The following is a 22,051-nucleotide window of genomic DNA, read 5'->3' as shown; positions in this document are numbered from 1 at the left end:
ATAGAGAGGGATGAAAGTGGAACACAATTAGACCACAAAGGCCAAAAAGGTGGTTTGGATTTAGCTAAGGACTCTTTTTGCTCATGGTTGTGTGATGATCTGATGTTTTGTGGCATCTATCTTTAGAGTTGCCTGTATTGTTGCTAAGGGAGTTGCTGCAGCCAGGTCTCTAAACCTGTAGTAAAGTAAACATGATCCAGCATATTGACTCTGTGAAGTGATGAATGGATTACACCTGTCTTGCACAGCTGCGCACAGTAAATGTTTTAGAATATGGGCTCCTCAGGGGCAACGGTAATAAGCTATAGAAATACAAAGTGAGTGATGTATGTTTGGGTTGATTTAACGATGAGATCAGGAGTTTGTGTATGGATTAACAACAACATATTTATTACAAAAGAAGATAGAAATGAGTGTAGGAGATATAAAAGGTGAATGATGTACATGATGTAGCAAACAGTTAAACAGCATTCGACCGGAGGAACCAGAAGATATGCAGACAGTCCACCCTGGAAGAAAGTGCTATTTTTGTAAATGACAGTTTATGCATTTATGTTACATATACTGGACATGTAATCATGATGTGTGAAGATTTTCTTTATATTCTGATTTCATTGCAGCTATAATATTCTAGCCTTCAATACAATCATTAAAACACCACGTAAACCCTAACATTTCCTTTATTTACTGATATATATACACCTATATATATGCATATATTTCATTCAAGTACAAATATGTGTGTGTGTGTGTGTGTGTGTGTGTGTGTGTGTGTGTGTAAGCAGTGGTTGTTTGGGAAACACTTCATTTCTCGCAGTACAGAGCAGTGCTGTTCAGCAGGCAGACAGCCAAAAACAGGCTGCTCAAAGAGCCACTATGTTCTTACAACGTATGAATAACTTTAACTTTTAAATTAACAAAACAAGTACACACACAGAAAAAATGCACGTGTCACATGCACCCTGCAAGTAATGTATGTGTGCATATTTGGAGAGAAAATGCCATTTTACAGAGGTCTGATTAAATGTGTCACCTCTGTGTTGCACAGGCCATCTATCTTGCCTTTCTGAAAAAGAAACCACACAAAAGTATGTGTGTGGATAGTGGGGCAAAGTGTAGGTTAGCAGGAGACAAACAGGATGTCTTTAGTTGCAGAGGGGGCTCCACACTGTGGCTGAGACTCACTGATGACACTGCTGAGGGGACGGGGGAGCTTTAGCCACGGGATCCTAAAACGAGATTGCACGCTGAGTGAAGAAAAAAGATGCAGAGAGATAGCGAGGCACACAGAGAGTGATGGCTGAATAGAGACGGCTGAATAGAAAACGAAGAGTGGCTGAGAGGTGCAGGCTGAATTAAAAACTGCTGTCTTTATCACCACTGCAGAAAAGACCTCTCACTGTTCTTTACTCTGTCGCTGCCTCCTCTGACTTAATGGAAGAATAAGCAGAAGCAGAGGTGAATGGGAGGCCATCCTTACGTCTGTCCCTCAGGGGTCCACCAGAAGAGATGATTCAGTATCCAAAGTTCAGCTACACTCCTCTCTATGCCTCTACTGTCCCTACATAGCTCCCATCCCTCCTGTTGCAAAGTCCAGCCTGGTACACAACAGCCATTTACACAAATTTATACAAACTGGGCTCTGAGAAAGTCTGCCTCTGTCTCTCTGCCTTTGTCTGACTTTTCACCCCTCAGTGTCCTCTCTTTTCCTCCCCACCTCTACCTTATCATATTACATCCACCTTCTCAGCCTTCTATCCCCACCGCTCCATCTGCACCACCCTTTTTCTCTACAGCTCTCTCCAATGTGGCTGAGTCACACCGCACAGATAAAAACCCCTCCTAATGAGTGCTGGCAGCGTGGATCGCAGTGAAATCAATATCCTGATCTCAGTCTGGTTGTGAGCTATGGTCATAAGAAACCTGCACACTCTCTTTGACAGCAGCCTTGGTTATCACTGGTACTTACTTTTGAAAGGGAATACCTCGGCCTCGTCTGAAGTTTAGTGGAACAAAGGAGAGTGTGACTGGGTCTGCTGAAGCTCCAGAGCCTGCAGACGGGACTCCACAGTCAGTTTGGCTCAGGGCCATTCAATGTGGGCATGTAGGTGAGGGGAGGAGGGAGGGCAGATAACGGGCATGCCAGTGGTTCCCACAGTTGTTGTGGTCAGGGAAGCCAAACTTCCCTGTGCACTACAGGGCAGGCAGGGTATGTGGGCATAAACCATCTCATGTTCTAATCCTAAATTAGACACGTAATCTGTTCTCGCACCTTTAATACATGGACGCTTTCTTGTATTTACATCTTAAAATCATTGCAATAGAAAACGCCTGTCTCTTATGCTGATGTGTGTTTGCATGGTGTTACATTGCCCCCTGCTGCTCACAGAGAGACACACTGCACACTCGTGGCCTGATAGAAGTGAAGCCACAACTAAAACATTATTGTTCCTTCCTTTACTTTCAAACCTGTTTGTTGATTTCATTACTTTTGTATAGTCTCAAAAAACATAAAGGCAAAAACTAGAAACAGACAAAAGTAGACATGGTACATTTGCAAAAGGTTAAGAATTCATGTAAAGACTTTTATTTCTGATGCAGTCAACTTCAGGTGGAGATTATTTGTTAAGCACGCTGGGTAAGGTTTCTGACTGATGAACTTCATATTTGTTTTGTACAGGTTTGGTTTATTTATTGCTTAAAGGTCCTTCCCTTTGCATACAGTGAAGATTGAATCAGCTTTGTTTAAGTTCCTTACTCAAAATGTCACTTTCAGTGGCTGTAACTGACCAAACTACTGGCAAACAGACTGTTGCTGGGGGCAGAATGCCACATATCCTGCACAGTGCATGAGAATCTAACACGCCCTCAAACTACAGATGAGATTCAGCATTGTGTTACCTTAACAAAACCATGAGCTGAAGTGCAGAGTGCATTCACACCTCCAGTTACATTTGATGCCAAATATATGAACCCACCTGGCACCTTGGGACCTTAACTCTTTATTGTGGTCTGAGGCCTGAGTTTGATTTCTACCCTTCCGCCATCTGGCCTTTAGCATCCTGGTGCAGCACGTCACTTGTCACGTGCCTTTGTGTCTGAGCATGTTTACCCAAAAGTTACCCCAAAGTTGAGGGTCTTGATTGCGAGGTGCAAATCAATTGTTGCTTGTGAACTTCCAGCGGGGCGGGTACATGACCTGAGACCCTGCAATAAAAAAATAAGAAAACAGACAATAATCTCTACCAACAGATTATTATAAATATCAGGCTCTCAGTGATGGGCAACAAATGAGAACAAAGGCACTGATCAGTAAGGAGACTTAACCCTCATGTAGCAGCAGTCAAGCTGACACACATTGAAATGGACACATTTATTCTTTGCCATTTGCCAATGATCTGCTTTATAATGGACACAACACCAGACTGCTCATCTCGTAGGTGACTGACAGATAACCGACAAGACAAAGGAACGGTGTCAACAGATGAGTTTATATAATATCCAGAAATCTCTCCATGCGGAAATAGAAGACAGGTAAATGAGCTATAACGAGGATAGGACAGAACAAACAGCAAACAAAACATATTGCTCATGATAATTTTAATAAATCCATATATTCAACTAAACAGAACTTTGATGATTAGATATCAGCATGAGAAAAAGCAGAAATCTGCATTTAAAATAGGATAAAAAACGTGTTTGATGGCGTCCAACTGAGGGATCAACGTAACCTGATGGCGGCACTAAAGGAGGTCATGAAAACTTTATATTACATTAATATTTACAGATGCATTTGGGACTTGTGATTTGATTAAGCAGATGATCGTGCGAATCAAAAGAGAAAAATGGCCCACGATGTCTTTTTGCATCTTTGGTGCCAAATATTTCGTGCTTTTTAGAGTCACAGCCAAAAGGTTTTCACTAACAAAATTCTGTTGATAAGCAATAAACAAGGTACCTCAAAGAAGTGCTTACTACAGCGCAGTCAAAACCTATTAGGAAAGTGATTCCTTTTTACCCTCACATTTACTACTAGATGGATTTTGACATTTTTCCTGTTTAACCTTTTCTCTCAACTGGTTATTATTGGGTCACTATAATCAAACAGGCCGCATCTGCCTTTGTTGTGTGTTCAGAATGAGAAAGGGTATGTGTATCAATAATTACATTCCCACAGTTACATCATCCTTATTCAAAGCATTTTGTTCTGGGAAATTGTCGGTGAAGATGTTTTGAATGTCGAGCAGGTCCAATAAACAGAGACTCTGATTGTGTCCTCTCCTTGTGTAAATGTCAATGGAGCTGTATTTTGTGCATGCTTAGGGGACGAGTCAGTTAAGTTCACGAGTAAATTAGTTATATAAGTTGGCTTGTTATTTTGGACTCTTTCTTTTTAATCTTTAAGGCTATTTTGATGAGAAAGAAATTGCCTCAAATAAATAACCTTTGCTCACAGGTCTTGGAGCAACCATAGGGAAAAATCAGTCTATTTTAATGAGTGCTGGTGTGACTGCACTGTTTGCATGAAGGCTAGTCTTACTGATCATTCTGTCACTATTCATAGTGATATATCTTTATAGTTTTAAAAACTACCTGAATATTAAAATTCATTGAAATCTTGATTTTTTTTTTTATCGTATCAACATCATTGTTCTCTTTTCATATTGCACAGTTTGTAAGGTCTAAGAAAGTGTAGAAGTCCATAACAAATAGCTGTCATTTTTTAAACTACAGGCTCTCAATGACGGGCATTTGGTCAAAAAACAGCAAGCAACTGTACTTATACACATATATGAAGTGTCATGATAGAGAACAAATGCATTGATCAGCAAAGACGCCTAACCTTCAAACAGCAGCAGTCAAGGTGACACACATTAAAATGGACACAATTATTCTTTGGACTATTGTATGTGTGTATGTACTGTATGTGCCATGGTGTCATTGTCAAACGTTTACAGATTTATTTTTGGAACAGAAGTACAGTATAGAAGCATCTATACGCTCTGTGGCTTGTGACGTAAAGGTGCTGTGAGGCCATTTGTAATTGAGCCGCTCTATAAAGGACACCAAACCGCTGAGCTGGTAGGTGGCTGACGGACTAGACAGAGGAACGGCGTGGGCAGGTGAGATCAAATGATATCCAGAAATACCTACACACAGATACAGAGGACAGGTAAATGATCTATACCATGAGGACAGAGCAAGAGCAACTTGAAAAGAAAACATATGCTGCATTTGGTCGTTTTAATAAATCCATATATGCAACTAAAGGGAGCTCTGATTATTAAATATTAGCATGAGCAAATGCAGGATTCTGCATTTAAAATAGGATCAAAAATGTGTTTTATGGCATCCGACTGAAGGAGTCAACACTTTCTCCCATTGATCAAGTTTATGTTCATTGGGTCAGCCATATCTAGAGATGAGAGTCATTATAATCTTTGCAGACTCAACTTAACCAAGATATCTAACGTGGATGCAATGACATGGAAGGAGCTGTATTCAGAGGCTGATAGAGCACTGCATTGGAAGACAGATCAGGCGTGCAGTAATCTGTGGTGCAGTTTGCTCTGGTAAATCTAAAAAGATTACACTAAGTGCTCTGTTTTCAGAAGTTATCAAATATCCCCACAGCACATTTGCTCACTGTGACTGGTGGCTCCCTGATGAGTTGCAGCAGCCCTGCAGACATGCTGGGTCAGTGCCCCTCACCCATGATGCTCTCTGCAGACCACACCCAGCACTCTGCCCAAACTTTCGGGCTCCTCCTCCTCCTCCAACTTCCATTCTCCAAAAACACTCCAGTGTTATCCCAAAGCCACGGTGTAACCTCTGCCACACTGAAGTAAGTTGTGTCATCTGTTACTGTGTGTGAAAACCTGCCCCGGCACTGCGGGCTGTCTATTAAAGGGAAATGTTGGAGCGCTCCTGGATGACGACTTCCAGCCTCATTCCCATGTTTTCATTTTGTTGTTCGGACTGCAGGCTAACAGGCTAACTTTAGCTTAGCTCAAGTTATCTGGGACACAGGCGACCAAAGGAGCGTGTGAAAGCTGGCAAGCTTCTCGGTGTAGAAGATTTAGAAGAGGCCAACATGTGTGTTTTTCTTCTGGATAACAAACTCAACTCGTTTACTGTGTTGAGCAGCGGCAGCGGTGTCTGTAGCTAACCTCCGATGCTAACAAGTTACTAAACTTTACAGCACCGTGAGACTTCACAATGTTAACTATGACGGCAACCATAGCCTCTTTACTTCAACCAGGGTAGTCAAAGCTAACCACCTTTTTTTAAAGAATAAGGAGTTCCTTAGTTTTAGTGGAGTTTAATCCACGTTGTTCAAAGTTACTGATAGTAAAGTAACGGTAACGTTACCTCATGTATACAATAAAGCACAACTGAGGGAAAACTAGCGCGAGCTAACATTTTAACCTTAACTTTACCTGACAAGGTGAACCTGCACCCGGTTTTAGTCAACTCTAGTTAACCTTCATGATTCTTATTTTGTGTTGAACTCAGTTAGTAGGAGGTTGTGTTTAAAATACAGCAAAGTTTAGCAGAAAACTGGTGGAGACATTTAGCCAAAATACATTTGCTAAACTCATCCTAGAAGTTGGACCTCACCACTGAAGAAGCTTTTTTTTATTGGAAAGTTTGAATTAAGTTTGTGGATATTTGCAGCAAAGCACCATATCACACTTTGGGAGACGTGTGTGGTGTGTAAATAGTCCTGACACAAAACTGTTCAGTCACATCTGTGTGTCACTTTGTTTTATCTGAAAGGTTTTAATATGAAGCAGCACCAGGACGTGTTTGGGTTAACAGTGTATTAACTTAATACATGTGACACTCACACACTTCTGCAGCAGCACTGTCCTCATGCTTTGTACATCTGCAGATGGACAACTTGCCTAATGTCTAAATGTGCATGCAAAAAGCCCTGTGAAGTGTAAATGTGCCCAACTGAGACTGACAAGGGCACAGTGAAGTGTTATATGTTAGAAAACAGATAAAATCAATTCTTAAAATGAATAAACCAACATAAGCTTGATTGATATTCCTTCGACTGCACAATTTAAAAAAAACATGACGTATGAAAATTAGAAAAATTAGACATTTTATCAAAACAACCCAACATCTGTTCCATTGATATTCACAAGTACACAAAAAAGGATTAAAGAAAATAAATAAGAGCAGATAAAACCAGATATAAATGAGTCCTTTAACATACTGTGAAATGAAGTGTTTTGTCATTGGTCAGATATTTTGCCATACTATTTATACAAAGGTAGCTGTTAGTGTCTCTAATATTATTGCCATGGTTGCAAATCAATGAGCAGGCTTAGCGTCATGGTTTTGTTTTATTTATTTATTCATTTTCATCAGTCGGAAACACCAACCTTACTTTTTCAGTCCTGATATCTGGGCTTTGGCCGTTACAGAGCACCGATCAGATGCAGGAGCTGAATTATTAAGCCTCACGGTGTGGAAGAGACTGGCATCATTCTTTTATGTGTAAGGCAACGTGAAGCTTGACTTAAACATTACTTTCATTATCTCTTTAACTACCTCGTAAGTACGCATGGAAGTGCTATCACCAGATGAGGTTTTGTTGAAACAAGCTGTTAAATCCCGACATTTCAGTCCTGAAAAGGATCTTCTGAAGGCAGGCTTGTTGGCAAATTCAAAGTTATGCTAAAAGCACAGTAGGCTAATCCAGAGTGGAGTGGTCTGATCAGTGTGAGTCTATATTAAATAATATATTTACCTCTATCACCCTCTCCTGTAGCTTAAAGTGAAATGCTTGTACATTGGGCTATATTGCAGTGTGGCCCACCTGTACAACAACCGTGTGCTTGAGCTGCTTTGTTGGTCATTAATGAGATGTTGAAAACAGTTTTGGTGACAGATGATTTCCTTCTGTCCAGTGGCCCAACGATGATCCACACATAGCGGAGGAACACAGAAGAGCTCCAAGGGTGCAGCAGAAATGTCTCCCAAAGTGTCCAGTGGCCAAGGCAGAGGGGACTATTCTGCAGTGCAAGTGGCTGTTCGAGTGCGTCCCCTGCTGCCCAAAGAGCTTCTACACTGCCACGAGAGCTGCATCACCGTGGACTCAGAGCTGCGTCGCGTTACGCTTGGCCATGACCGCCACTTTCAATGCGACTACCTATTTGAAGAGACTTGCTGTCAAGAGGTGGTTTATTCTGTGTCTGTCCAGCCACTCATAGATGCCTTCTTTCAAGGCTTCAATGCTACAGTGTTTGCCTATGGGCAGACAGGCTCAGGCAAGACTTACACCATTGGAGAAGCTAATATTTGTAAGTTATTTATTTGATAATTTTTTTCATTGACAAGTTCCATTTTTGCCAGCTCTGTTTATCTTATCATGAGTTGTACTTGTTAAACAAAGTACACACTGTGCCATAATCAGGTTTTACTCTATAAAAGCCAGTTGTGTGCATTTATGTGTGTTTTAATTGTGTTTATAGGCTCCTTTAGAGACGAGGAGCAGGGGATCATCCCCAGGGCTGTGGCAGATGTCTTCAAGCTGCTGGATGAAAATGACCTCACTGACTTCTCTGTCCGAGTCTCCTATCTGGAGGTCTACAAAGAGGAGTTCAAGGACTTACTGGAGGTGGAGACAGCCAGCAAGGACATCCACATCAGGGAGGATAAAGGGAACATTGGTATGGTCTAAGCAGTCTAATATGTCTCAGCATTTTGCGTCATGTTAAATGGTTTGTTCATGCATTTATTGCAGTTAATATATTTGTCTATGTGTCTTCCTAGTTTTGTGTGGCGTAAAGGAGTGCGAGGTGGAGGGTCTTGACGAGGTGCTGAGTTTACTAGAGTCAGGAAACACAGCCAGGCACACCGGTGCAACTCAGATGAATCCAAACTCCAGTCGGTCACACACCATTTTTACCGTGTATATGGACCAGCGTCGGGGAAGCTCTCGCCTTTATGGGACTGCTACAAGTTCTGGACCACAAATGTTGTCTTCCAAGTTCCACTTTGTTGACCTGGCGGGGTCAGAGCGCATCTTAAGGACGGGGAACACCGGAGAGAGACTGAAGGAGAGTATCCAGATTAACAGCGGCCTTCTGGCACTGGGAAATGTTATCGGGGCACTGGGGGACCCCAAGAGGAAAGGCTCTCACATACCTTACAGGGATTCTAAAATAACAAGGTACATTTTTAATAAGTGTATGTGATACTTCAGCATAACATTCTAACAGTGCCATACATTGTCAGTTTAATGTGTTCAATGCTCGTTTCATCTAGGATCCTAAAAGACTCTTTGGGGGGAAATTCAAAAACACTGATGATTGCCTGCATCAGCCCATCCTCCTCAGACTTTGATGAGAGTCTGAATACGCTAAACTATGCCACGAGGGCCAGAAACATTCAGAACCGGGCGACGGTCAACTGCAAGCGTGAGCCAGATCGGGTGGAAGGGCTGGAGCAACAAATCAAGGCCCTTCGCAGAGCCCTGGAAAACCGCCAGCGCTCAGAGACCCGCATCATTTCTCACGCTGATCCAAACAGGAGGCCGCGGCTTGGAGAGGGAGAGATCAGCAGGCTGCAAGCCCAGAGTGCCCACTACAGGACATGCACAGACACTGCTTACAGGTTAAAGTTACATTTAGTCTGCATAGTTTTTAAATGTGCTGTAAGGCTTTAATGGACAGTTTTGACGACTATTATCTTATAGTATCTATTATGCATGTTCTTGACCACTGACTGGTAAAGTAATTTGTGAATGAATCCATGCAAATAACAAGTCATAGGTGCCCCGTGCACAAGTTCACAATATAAAAAGTAAAGTAGGGCCATCATTGTTCTCTTTGATGCCATACAGTAGGTTTCTTTCTTTCGGGAGCTAGATTTTCATCAATGTAGTGTTAAGAAAAAGTCCTTCTTTAAGATTTCCTACTACTAATATATGACAGGTTGCTACGGGAGCTGCAGAGTGAAGGAGCTCTGACTGCAGAGCAGAGTCTGAGAGTGAAAGAGTGGCTGTGCTCAGTGGAGGAGGAACGGAGCGGACTGACCACGGCCTCAGGACCGGACAGTGGCATCGAGAACAGCTCCACTGAGGACAGCGTTGCGTTGAAGAGAGGAAGGCCCTCTGTAAGGAACCAGGTGTGTCTCTTTCACACTCCCAAGTCAATTTTTAAAAATGTTTCAGTCAGATTACTCAAGGAATTCATTAAACATGTTTTTAAATGTGTCATGAAAATTCTACCCAGGATCCAGAGGCTGCAGAGGAGAGGTGGAGCCATGTGCACGAAAGTGAGAAAGATGGAGAGAAAGATGATAGTATCGCTCAGCTTCAAGCACAGGTCCAGCGGCTAGAGAGTGAGAACACAGACTTTTTAGCTGCTCTGGAGGACGCCATGGAGCAATACAAGCAGCAGGTGACAATTCTAATAATGTTTTTCCATTAATGCAGTGTTTCACAGTTGTCATGATTTACCGCATTAGTCTAGTCACAGTAAGGTTAACCAAGCTGACCTGCAGTAATAGAAGTCAACCCTGGTCCAGCGATGCCTGCATCATATTATACTGATTTTCAACATGTTGCACTAGTTGTCTCACATGATGTCTTGCTTATTTGATTGCCTTTCTTGTTTCTCAGAGTGATAAGCTGCAGGAGCAGCAGGACTTGATAGCAGAGCTACAGTGTCATCTGACTACTCCAGGATTGATGGGCCTGGGCTTTAACTTGAGACCGCGGCCACACACGGCCCCTATGGGCTCCATGCAGCACAGTCAGAATGGAGGCACATACAGACAGGTAACCAACCAACAGAGTTTCAGCCTAAAGAAATGGAGATTCATGCTATTTTATGGGATGAGTATTAGAGATGTGCACTTCAAGCAAAAATACTATTTGACAGTCAATGTGAACTATAAAGCACACTTAAAGGAGACGCTAATTCGATAGCTGCCCACGATATCTTCTGTCCACCCTGAACAAGCACCGCAGCGGGAGGGGCGAGGAAAGAGAGCCGAGATCAGAGCTAACCTAACCCGGCCCATACTTAAGGCTGCTTCTAGCTACTGTACGGTCGTGGGAAGATCAGCCGGATGAAATGGGACTCAGGCTGCCAAAACAATTAAAAATTGGAGACTGTTTGTGCCCACGTCTTTATACAGACCTGGCTCCATCTCAAAGCTCCGAATCAATCTTCTGCTCCTGACGGTCGAACTACCCAGAGCTGGTAAAAACAGAGGAAAATATACTTAAAACAAGATGGTAGTCATGCCAACTAATACATTTTTTTATAATTAATGAATATACAAAAATCATGGCCCATTCCTAATGAGTACATTCTAAAGTAGCAATGCACCAGAATCCCATTTTCTATAAAAAGACCCACATACTGACAAAGACCACGAGCATTTCTTTAAGATGTACAAAAAGTCAATTTATTTCATTTTATTTTTACTATCATCTTTATACAGATCTAGATTCCTTTTTACACAATTTACCAGAATATGCTGTAGCTTGTAAATCTGTGGTTTTATGTGTGTGGTTGCAGGTCAGTCCACTGGGCTATGCTGGTAATGGGCCTTGTGGTGAGCAGGATGGTAGCCTTGATGAGGAGGAGGAGATCCCAGGAGGAGCAGAAATGCAGGACACAGAAGAGGAGGCCAGTCATTACAACCTCAGCCGAGAGAGACGCAAGTATGTCGTTCAGGTTGCAACTAGCAGCTGTTTTGGTAATCGATTTATCAGTCTTATTTCTTTGATTTATTCATTAATTGGATAAAAAACAAGATGGTATTTCAAATTGAGAATATTAACACAAGTAACAGATGTAGTTGTACAACGTGTATAAAGGACATATGGATGCTATGCATGTATGCTATGCATATTTTTTTTATAAAGTGGACAAAACCAGGTATTTTTTACATTGCTTGAACATTGCTCGAGCTGTTTAAACAATACTAAATCACAAATTCACAAAAAAACAAACAATTGTTTCTGCAGTAAGACTTCCTCTTTCTCTCTCTCACACACACACACACTGACTGACTGTGTTTCTGCAGGAACTTTGCAATGCAAAAATGTTTGCGTGTCCAAATGCTCCTGGCTAAGCCCAGATTGGAAGCTTTATTTCCTGCTGCAGAGAACAGCTGCTCAGATGGTTTTTGAGGTGCCAGGGATGCACAAGTAGGACTTTGCTAGCCAGGCCAAGCTGGGATATCTATCCTCGTTAGGCTTCCACCAATGTAACAGACTTTCTTCCTTGGCAAGAGGCTTTTCTCTTGAAAGAATGTGAGGACTTCATTCCTCAGAGGAGTGAGTCAAGAAAGGCTACAGGAGTTCAAGGTTCAGTGGCTGTAGTAATAGGTGCCACTGGTTTGGTCACAGAGACTGCCATGCTGCTGCTCATACATTTCCCTTCTCACTCTCACGCATATTCAAAAGTTCTTCCAGCAAGGTCCTCTGGTCTGGTTTAGAATCCAGGTACCTTTTCCCTTCTGTGTGACAGAGGAGTCAGACAGCATTGGTGTTACAGGACACTCTGGTTCACTTGGTTTGGATAATAGCACAGTTTACATCAAACTCAGTGCATGCCTGGACGTTTTAGCAAATTAAGTTTGTTCTAGCTCACTCCTTACACACAGTACAGTCTCACGCTCCAACCTAATTTCAGTTCATATAATTAATCATTTTGAATAGCGTAATCATTAAACTTAAATGTAGTAAGTGACTAGCTCTACTGTGTATTCCAGTTAGCTTGCTAGACTAACATCACCTATATCGACCCTGCTCTATTTAACTCTTAAATTAAACTGGTTTAATTGAGTAAGATTTTGTAAAAAAAAATAAATGGTTCCAACATGTTTTTATTTCAGGTGTATGAAATGTATATATTGAAATGGTTATGATTCTGTCAGGCAGGTGAACCTGACCTGGACCAAGAGGGACATCCTGTCAGGAGGACTAGCAGCCACTGGAAGGGGGCTCCCAACTCAGCTGCTTGAGCTAGACCAGCACCCCTGTTTAGTCAGAAAAGCATGTGAGTCTGACAACCTTAGAGGCCCCTGTATGTTAGAAATCAATTTAGGAGTATTTGAATTATAAATCAATTACTAAATAACTTTTTCTTTTATGGTCAGGGTAACCTCAGGCTTTTAACATCTGTCTAATAGACTATGCTGCCTGTTTGTTCCTCATTATACCATCATGCTGATCTGTTGTGTTCAAATCTCTGTATAGCCAACTCCAGTACTGGGGAGACGTCTGTGCGTGAAAGTCTGAAAAGTTTTGAGGGCGTTTCAGAGTGGGGACTTCTTCAGGCGCAGCAGAAGATCAGGGAGCTGTCCGTCACCATCCGCATGAAGGAGGAACTCATCAAAGAGCTAGTAAAAACAGGTAGCAATTTCAGGCTTGTTACCCTTCCTTAGCTGCATCTGCATCATTTTCTGAGATCTGTGCTTTTCCAAACCGATTGTTTGTTTTGTTTTTCTTTAGGCAAGGATGCACAGGCCCTGAACAGGGAGTACAGCCATAAGATCACGGCCCTGGAGAGTGAAGCCATGCAGGCGCGTCAGGAGCTGCAGGAGGCCCAACGGCAGCTTCAGGATCTAGAGAGGCAAGAGAGAGAGATCAGTGTGACCGACAAGACCAGAGCACAGGAGTGTCGCAGGAAGATAGCTGCTGCTCAGAGCAAAGTTCAGGTTTGACTGTCCCACCTCTGTATTCATGTCTAATATCACGTGGAGAGATTGAGTAATGCCGATTTGGCATCTGAAAGAATATTTTTGTGCTGCTAAGACACTTTTTTTAAACCCATGTTCTGGCTTGATGACTGTTAAACATACTCTTTATTTATGTTCTTATACATGAAACCTTTTGGACCTGGACATTTCAATTTCTTAAAAGTATGTATGTATGTATGTATGTTATACATTAGGTTCTCAGTCAGCGTCAGAGGGATACCGCTCGTCTTGCTAACCTGCCTGCCCAGAGTGAACGTCGTGTGTTAGAGCTGGAGCGCAGTGTCCAGAGTATGAGGCAGCAGCAGGAGCAGCTGCAAAGGCGGCTGCGCCAGGAAAGTCAGCAGAAACGACGTCTGGAGACCGAGATGCAACGCAGAACTCACAGAGTCAAGGTACCTCAGGCCACTACAGCAGGGTGGCAGCAATATGTTTAAAATAAATGTGTCCCCTGTTTATGCAGTAGGTAAGCATTATCATGTAATGCTTTTTTAAATATATTCTATATAATATTTTCTATTAGCTGAAACCACAAGCTCACAAGTAATTCTGTCTGCTAGCTTGTCCCTAATACAAAACATAAGTGTGAATGTGCAGTTGCAGAGAACAGCAAGAAAGGTTCTATGACTCCTGTATCACTGTAGATTTACAGCCGAGGTTTGCCAAACCATAGATTTCTGGTTCTACTCATTGCCTCTAGTCTTGAATGAGTTAATTTAGGATGAAACTAGTCTCAGTTTATCGCAAATGACATGTTTGCATTTTCATGTGTGAGGGGAAAAAAAATCTGTCCTTATTTAGAGTAAGCAACAATTTCCTCTTTGAGCCCTCTGCAATTGCTTCAGGAAAACATGTAATGTTACTGCGATCTCTCAAAAGTCTAGCAGTCGTCTAAAGGAAAATTTAAGAGAGGTTTTTTTGTATACTGGTCCTGTAATTGACTTTAATTTTTACTTTCTTCTACCCCTCCATCCCTTCTGTAGGAACTGGAGATAAAGAATGAGCAGCAGCAAAAGATCCTGAGAATAAAGACAGAGGAGATTGCTGCCTTCCAGAGGCAGAGACGCAGCGGCAGTAACGGCTCTGTCATCTCACTGGAAGAGCAACAGGTGGGACAAGAAGACTATAGCTGTGCTATCTTTAAATTCATAGAAAACAATCTGCCTTTAAACCCCAGAAGGAAATGTGACACAGTGGTTTGATCTGAAATGCAGCATCTATTTTTGATTTCAAGATTTTGTCATTTTGGTAAAGAAGTCGTGGAGTTTTGCTAGCAGAGCTGTCGCCTCAGTTTGTGTGTGTGTGTCTCTACTTCTGCATGATGTATGGGCTGTTGTGTCTTGACTCCCTGTGAGCAGAAGATTGAGGAACAAAAACGCTGGCTGGATGAGGAAATGGAGCGGGTACTGGAACAGAGGAGAGGACTGGAAGATCTGGAAGGAGAGCTCACCAAACGAGAGGAAATCCTGGCCAAGAAAGAAGCTCTGCTGCAGGAACGCAGCGGCCTGGAGACCAAGAGGCTCCGCTCCAGTCAGGTATTAACAACCGCAAACAACTCTTTTCAGTGACACAGGGAGCGAGCAAATGCTGATCATTTTCCTTTGTCCTCCCTGCAGGCCCTGAGTAAAGATCTGGTGACACTTACAGGACGTATTGAGTCACTTGAGCGAGAGTTGAGTGAGAGGAATGGACTTCTTCGCAGCAGCAGCGCTCAAGACTCAGAACAGATTCGCCAAGAGATCTCCAACCTGCGTCAAGAGAAAGATTCACTGCTCAAACAAAGAGTGGAGCTGGACGATAAGCTGCGGCAGGGTAACCTGCTCTCACCTGAGGTCAGTTCTTCCTCTGGGCATGGGTTTGTCCTCTGAACAAAGGATAAAATGTGTTTTTGACAGCTTAGAGAGAAATCAAATTATTTCAAAGTAAGAAAGGTATTTCTGTGCTATAAACACATGAAGTGTTTCGTGACATTCGTGGCAAGTAGCAATAGCAGCATTAAAGCATGTGGCAGGCAGTAATAAGTGCCTGAATGTTCATGTTCACATTCCCAGTAAGTCCATCTGTTCCCTCTGACGTTTCTAGGAGGAGCGAACACTTTTCCAGTTGGACGAGGCGATCGAAGCTCTGGATGCAGCTATTGAGTACAAGAATGAAGCCATCACTCAGAGGCAGAGACAGCTGAGGGCTTCGGCCAGTATGCTCTCCCAGTGGGAGATGAACCTCATGGCCAAACTCAGTTACCTTTCTGCCTCTGAGACCAGAGCTCTGCTGTGCAAATACTTCGACAAGGTTTGTGCCACGCTCAGCCTGAGATTCTGTTTGCCTTATGTAGCACTTTTTTAAACAACTTTCTTCATTTCACTACACTAATGTCATTTTAACATCAATAACACTGAACAAAATTTCCATCAGTTGTAGCAGCATTTGTTCACTCTTCCATAAGAAAGCTGTGCAGCATCAGAGCTTGCTGGGTCAGACTTTTTAGGCCTGATCTTACACATGGAGCAAAGGGAGCACAGCACAAGTGTCATTGCTAGTGTCCAACTGACGTAGTTATCATGTTTATGCACAGCGCCCACATTGCGTGAGTAGCAAATGTGCTTACCTGGGTCTGGGTCTTAAAGTGAGGTGTGGTCAGGCACATTGTTGGCATTCTGCTATCTTGAGGTAGTAGGAAATAATTGCACCATTGATCAACAAAAACTAAAGTCAATGGCGCTGCTCTTAAAATTTGTGTGCACTCCACTTGTTACACACCTCCACTTGTTACACCCCCCCCCCCCCCCCCCCCACTGTTAAATGTCGGTACATTTGCTCATAAGCAGTCAAATGGAGATGTTGACTGCTCTTTCACTTAGCGCACGAGAAGAGTCTTCCTCAGCAGAAGATCGTTCTCTTCTTCAACTTGCCGAAACTGCTGGTGCACCAGGCTTTTAAAGGAAATAGAAGATGACATTCTGCCCAAAACACATCTTTTATTTAAGAGACTACATACAACCCCTTTGAAGAATGTTGGTGTTTGTCCTGTAGGTGGTGTCTCTGCGTGAGGAGGAGCGTAAGCTACAGCTCGCTCTGGCTGAGCTGGAAATGCAACTAGACGATCAGCAGAGGCTGGTGCAGTGGCTGGAGAACGCCCTCGATCGCACACAACTCGACACGGATCGCCGGCTCACACAACAGCAGAAGGAACACGAGAGGAGCGTACAGCTCTTACTGCAACAGTGTCGAGGTGCAGATCACATGAATGTTTTAAAACAAAAAAGTATTATCTTCCTGTCATTGGTCTACACTGGGCATGTTTTAGGATGACACATAGGAGGATTTAAGTGAGGATAATGCCAAAAGGCAAAGTTATTTAGTCGTTATTTTTTGCCAGCATATCTTCTACATTTTTATTTTATTGAAATTCACAGTATTTTTATGTCCCCACGGATGTGTCCTCTCACCACCACAGAGCAAATAGACGAGGGCCTCGCAGGCAGGCAGAGGCAGTTTGAGGGATGGATCCATAATCTCAGCAAGGAGCTGAACCACTACAAGGCGGCAAATCTGGAACTAAGCAACAAACTGAGAGAGCTGTGTAGCTCAGCCAGCCAGCCGAAGGATAATGCTAAAGGTAAATGTGTTATTAGATCAAAGTGTTTGTTTCTTTTAATATTTATGAATATGATAATTGGTGTGTTAAAAGTTTGCAGCAGCTTCAGATATCTTTGTTATGAAGCCATAGTTTGTCTCTTACCACATAAAATGACTTGATTGCAAATATCCTTCCACATATCCTAAAGCAAATCCACTTTGCAGAGATTTGTTAACATTTTTTTCAATCGTCTCTCAGATCCTTGCAGAGATTCTCAGCAACTGCCGTTATCTCCATGCTCCCCTCCATTCGTGTAGCTCAGTAAGGGCCTCCTACTACGGGAGCAGAAGAAACCACTGCACATTAGGGCACCTACTGATTTGAGTTATTTTCATGATCCGTTCATCTGTCTATTATCATTGTGTCATCACAATTTCTCAAAGCCCAAGATGGCATCTTCAACTCTCTTATTTGTCCATCAATCAGTTCATATTCCAAAGAGATTCAGTGTACGATTGTAGAAGAGTAAGAAAATCAGAAAATATTCACATGAGAGAAGCGGGAATTAAAAAAAGACTCAAAATTGTTGCCGATAAATTTTTGTGGAACGACTTATTGATTAATTGACTGATCGCTGCAGTTGCTCAGCCCGTAACATAAGTTTAAAACCTGTTTTAGTGATCAATGGTTTAGTCGGTCAAGGTAGGGCTAATTTGAACCACCATGCTCTACATACATTACTATTTATTTACTATTTAACCATTATCATCTAGCATCACTGAGGTCTGTCCTTCTGACCTGTCCTGTCTTTCAGTTGTGCCATCTGATGGTAAACCAGCAGGCATCGGCAGCATGGAGAAGGTGAGCCGCTGCCCTGAGGACAGCCCAGGAGGGAGAGGGACGGCGCAGCCTGACAAACCTGCCAGGTCCAGGGAGGAGATGCGTGAGCTAGTCAACACCCCTCTGCCGTCCACGTGGAGACGCTCTTCTCTCCCCACAGAGGAACCCGCAGTCATGGAGGAGTTGTGGCTTCAAGCGGCAGGAGACGCTCCTGTTAACCGTGTCGTTCAAACAGGTATGGGGTCGTGGGGCGGGCCAACGGCCCTGCCTGTGGTCAAGTCTCGCCGAGAGTCCCGTCGCTCCAGCCTCAGCATTGGACCACTGACTTCAAACAATGCATTCATCGATGTACGGAGGAATCCCGTCTGAAAATGAATGTATTCGGCGACGTTAGACCATTTATGTAGTTTTTTGTTCTGTGATTTCTGAAATGTTTTGTCTTATATCTGTCTGTAGTTTTTGTACTTCATTATTTGTACTTGTGTATAAAGTTTTTTTTATAAACAAAGACACCCACTGATTTTTATATGAAGCACTTTCACTAAAGTTTATGTTTCCATTTCATGCCGTAACTGGCCGGTAGGTAAATGGTCTCACAAACAGGGATCATTTGCATTATTACAAAATGTTCTCTAATCTTGGAGTCTTTTTACCTTCTACAGTATTTTATATTAAAATGTTTTTGTCTTTCACACTCGTCTGGCTTGTGTTTTCATTTCTAGTCAAGTAGAGGCTAATTTCTTCCACAACTTGTAACACATGACTGGGATTACAAGATAGAGAGTGAAGAGACATTATGCTTATTTTCAGGCTCATACTTGCATTTGGGGTCCAACTACAATATGTTCACATGCTGTAATGTTCATAAAACCCATTTTCTCATACTGTGCGTACAGCTCATGTCTCCTGCTAAATCTAAAATCTAAATGGAGTGTTTTCACACATTTACTGAAAGATGGAGCGGGAGGAAAAGAGAAAGGATGGAATTTTCTTGTAGTCTGAAGGCCTCTAGACACCAGGGACATATATATGTTGAAAAGACATTAAAAGGAGCATTTTGCATACCATGCTCCCTTTAATATATAATTTTTCCTCTGTGCCATAGAGCACCATTGTTATGGGACACCTAGCTTTGGTCATAAATGCTGGCTGTGTAGCCACACCCTGATATACCTGATTTCTCTGGGGCGTAGAGTTCCTCTGTTGACCAAAAACTATTAAAAACACATCAGTGAGACATGTCCCTTTATTACCATGAGCACACTCACGGTGGTTTATTTTGACTCGGCCCCACATGCATTATCCTGCTGTTGTAAATACTAATTAGCACATGAATTGTATATTAATCTCACATGTGTGAGATAATTTTACACCCTCAGGGGAAATGAATTGGCTTGTGGCTTGTGAAGGTTTAGGAAAATTTCTTATCAACTGATCTGACTAAAACCAAGTATTGGAAAAGCATTGAAGTCCACTCAGACCTTAAATTAAACTCCCAACAGTTTTGTCCAAGTGCATCAACAATAAATAGGTGGCATGATTAATGATTCATAATGAATAATATCTGTTTAATACATTTAACATTACAACATTATTATTATTATTGTTAATAATTTATTAACATTTAGCCTCATGGTTTTATTAAAACTGGCCTAATGTAACAAGAGGTCAAACCTGAACAAAAATAAGGTTTTCTGATCTGCGTTCACAAGGCACCCAATTTGTTGTCATCCAAGCTTTTCCTTCATTTTGTCATAAATAATCCTGGTTCTTTATTTCATGATTAAAGTCTCCTGTTACGTACAAATGAAAGACAAACCGGTAAAGACAAAACAGGTTATTTCTGTTGATCTCTCCATAGTTCATCTCTCTAATCCACAGGAAAACAGAGAAACTCCTAGAAGAGGTGGGATGGGTGTGTGCGCACCATCTGAGCAGTAGAAGGCAGCATATCCCCAGTTATCCCACAGGAGTCCATGAGGGTCAAGCAACAGTTTCTCTGTTCTCTCTTCTTTTTCTCTGAGAAAAAAAAAAGATTGTGAGGAATTTAAAGTGTTATTGTTGATTCTGGCCAGAAGAGCAGAGGGGGGGGGGGGGTGTTATAAGGGGCAGATTTAGAGGAGGGAGCAATAAATTCATTGAAGTGGGCTCCTTGGATTAAGAACTGTAATGGCACAGATGGAAAAAAAAAAAACAAAGCAACGTTGCAATAGATAAATTCAATAATGGTGGATAAATGGATCCTTTATTTATCGTTCTAGTTCAAGAACAGCACTGGTGGTGTTGGTAGTGAGGGGGACAGTGGGCAGGGCAGCGGGTTGAATGAGGCTCAAATCATTTTAAAAGGAGAGCAGCATGGGATTCTGGGACAGAGATGATCCGTCTCATCTGAGGGCGGGGGGCTGGTTTCAGGCCTCTGAACACTCCTGTGTAACAGAGGAGGGCTACAGTGTGTCTTGTACTAACTGATTCCTGTGTCCTGATAGAAAACTAAATAATTGCCATTTAACTCACCGACGCTACAGTAAATCTGGGTATTTCTGAGCTTCACACTCAGTACTGTAGAGATGTATCTAATCCCACCAAATCTGGACAGCCGGAGACACTTACAGTACAGGGAGAATAAACTAGTTTTAGGTCCAAGTTTAAATATCAGCCATTAGGGTTCAAGCCTCAATGGATAGAGTATAATGGAAACCATTGATTCTTAAGGCCTATTAAACATATACCATTATAAGTTTTTAGCATTATAAGTAACCCTGTGGAGTTTTTAACTATTAGTGGTGCCATAGTGAGAAGTTTTGATGAGTGTGTCTCCCTAGTATTAGTATGTATTCTCCCTACCAGCCCAGGCTGCAACACAAACTGTACTGTAGAACACATATGAGCCAATGAAAGAGGAGGCGACACTATTGGAAATGCAGACAGGCTTTGCTGATAGTTAATAGGAAATGCATCTAAAATGTATGGCACAACAGTCCATCTCATACTGCACCAGTGTCTGTACAACCACTGAGGGGCACCAAAGTCAGACACTGTAAAATACTATGAAGTGGCTTTATGTTTTGGACAAACCTTTTTTCTATTTTAATTATTTATTATTTTCTTTTTATGTTACTGTACAAGTATGTGCATACACACACCAGGGTGTCAGACACAGATCTTGGCTCGTTTCATCAGTATATGGATGATAAAGGCTCTTTCGGAGCCCATCTAAAGACACCATTCATTAACTGCTGCCTGATTTCCCTAATGATAATGTTACACTATCTTTGGAATTAAAATGAAATCAAAATAAGTAGAAAATGAATTACAAAAATTCAGAAATTACAAAAAAAAAAAAAAAAAAAGTGCCCAATCGCTCACAGACAACGTGGAAGCGTGGAAGTTACATCCGAACAATAAGTTTTAATTCCTATATCTGTGCCACACTACCGCACCCCCAAAACACGCACATACAATCACGGGGAGGCCACGTGTGATTGGTTGCCAGCAACTTCCCCTCCATGTGACGTCAGCTCGGCCGGGGGGGGAGGAGAGAGGAGGCACTTAGAAAAAAAGACGGCAGAGAGGAGGTGAGAGGAGATCATCGGAGGCTCCGTCGGGGGACACATCGCATCCTCGGCAGGCTGAACTGAAGGAAAACACCCGCTCACACACTGCGGATGAAAGGCCGCCAGATCTGACACCAGAGCTGGAGGAAAAAAGACCCTCCTGATCACGGATACAAACACACAAATCAGCAAGGATATCTCACCCTCATCCCCATCCTCATCCCCATCCTCAGCCTCAGCCTCAGCCTCGGCGGACGAGGTGTGGGATTTATCGATCTGATCCACGCGCTCACCTGTCTGTCACACCGAGGCTGCACAGAAACTCCTGAGTCCTGCACATCTG

General features: G+C 42.4%; 1 protein-coding gene across 1 annotated transcript; it reads left to right on the top strand.

Moving 5' to 3' along the window:
* Nucleotides 1-5,780: 5,780 nt before the first annotated feature.
* On the top strand, nt 5,781-18,846 carry kif7 (kinesin family member 7). The gene is made up of 20 exons (XM_070827561.1): nt 5,781-5,845; nt 7,926-8,318; nt 8,490-8,687; nt 8,791-9,190; nt 9,286-9,633; nt 9,954-10,146; nt 10,254-10,421; nt 10,643-10,801; nt 11,550-11,695; nt 12,916-13,037; nt 13,238-13,393; nt 13,493-13,698; nt 13,935-14,132; nt 14,721-14,846; nt 15,096-15,272; nt 15,354-15,569; nt 15,820-16,026; nt 16,768-16,966; nt 17,192-17,353; nt 18,129-18,846. Exons 2-20 carry the CDS (start codon nt 7,988-7,990, stop codon nt 18,521-18,523), a joined length of 4,107 nt encoding a protein of 1,368 aa, XP_070683662.1. The 5' UTR covers nt 5,781-5,845; nt 7,926-7,987; the 3' UTR covers nt 18,524-18,846.
* Nucleotides 18,847-22,051: the final 3,205 nt, after the last annotated feature.

This window comes from Pempheris klunzingeri, chromosome 1 (genome assembly GCF_042242105.1).
Source record: "Pempheris klunzingeri isolate RE-2024b chromosome 1, fPemKlu1.hap1, whole genome shotgun sequence".
NCBI classification, from domain to species: domain Eukaryota; kingdom Metazoa; phylum Chordata; class Actinopteri; order Acropomatiformes; family Pempheridae; genus Pempheris; species Pempheris klunzingeri.
This window is presented reverse-complemented; position numbering and strand designations above follow the sequence as displayed.

What these genes read in the sequence shown, in the direction of transcription:
- kif7 (XM_070827561.1), top strand. Translation starts at nt 7,988, where the DNA reads ATGTCTCCCAAAGTGTCCAGTGGCCAAGGCAGAGGGGACTATTCTGCA. An exon ending in CTGTTTAGTCAGAAAAGCAT is followed by an intron (nt 13,038 to 13,237) that starts GTGAGTCTGACA and finishes ATCTCTGTATAG; the next exon opens with CCAACTCCAGTACTGGGGAG. An exon ending in GCAGAACTCACAGAGTCAAG is followed by an intron (nt 14,133 to 14,720) that starts GTACCTCAGGCC and finishes TCCCTTCTGTAG; the next exon opens with GAACTGGAGATAAAGAATGA.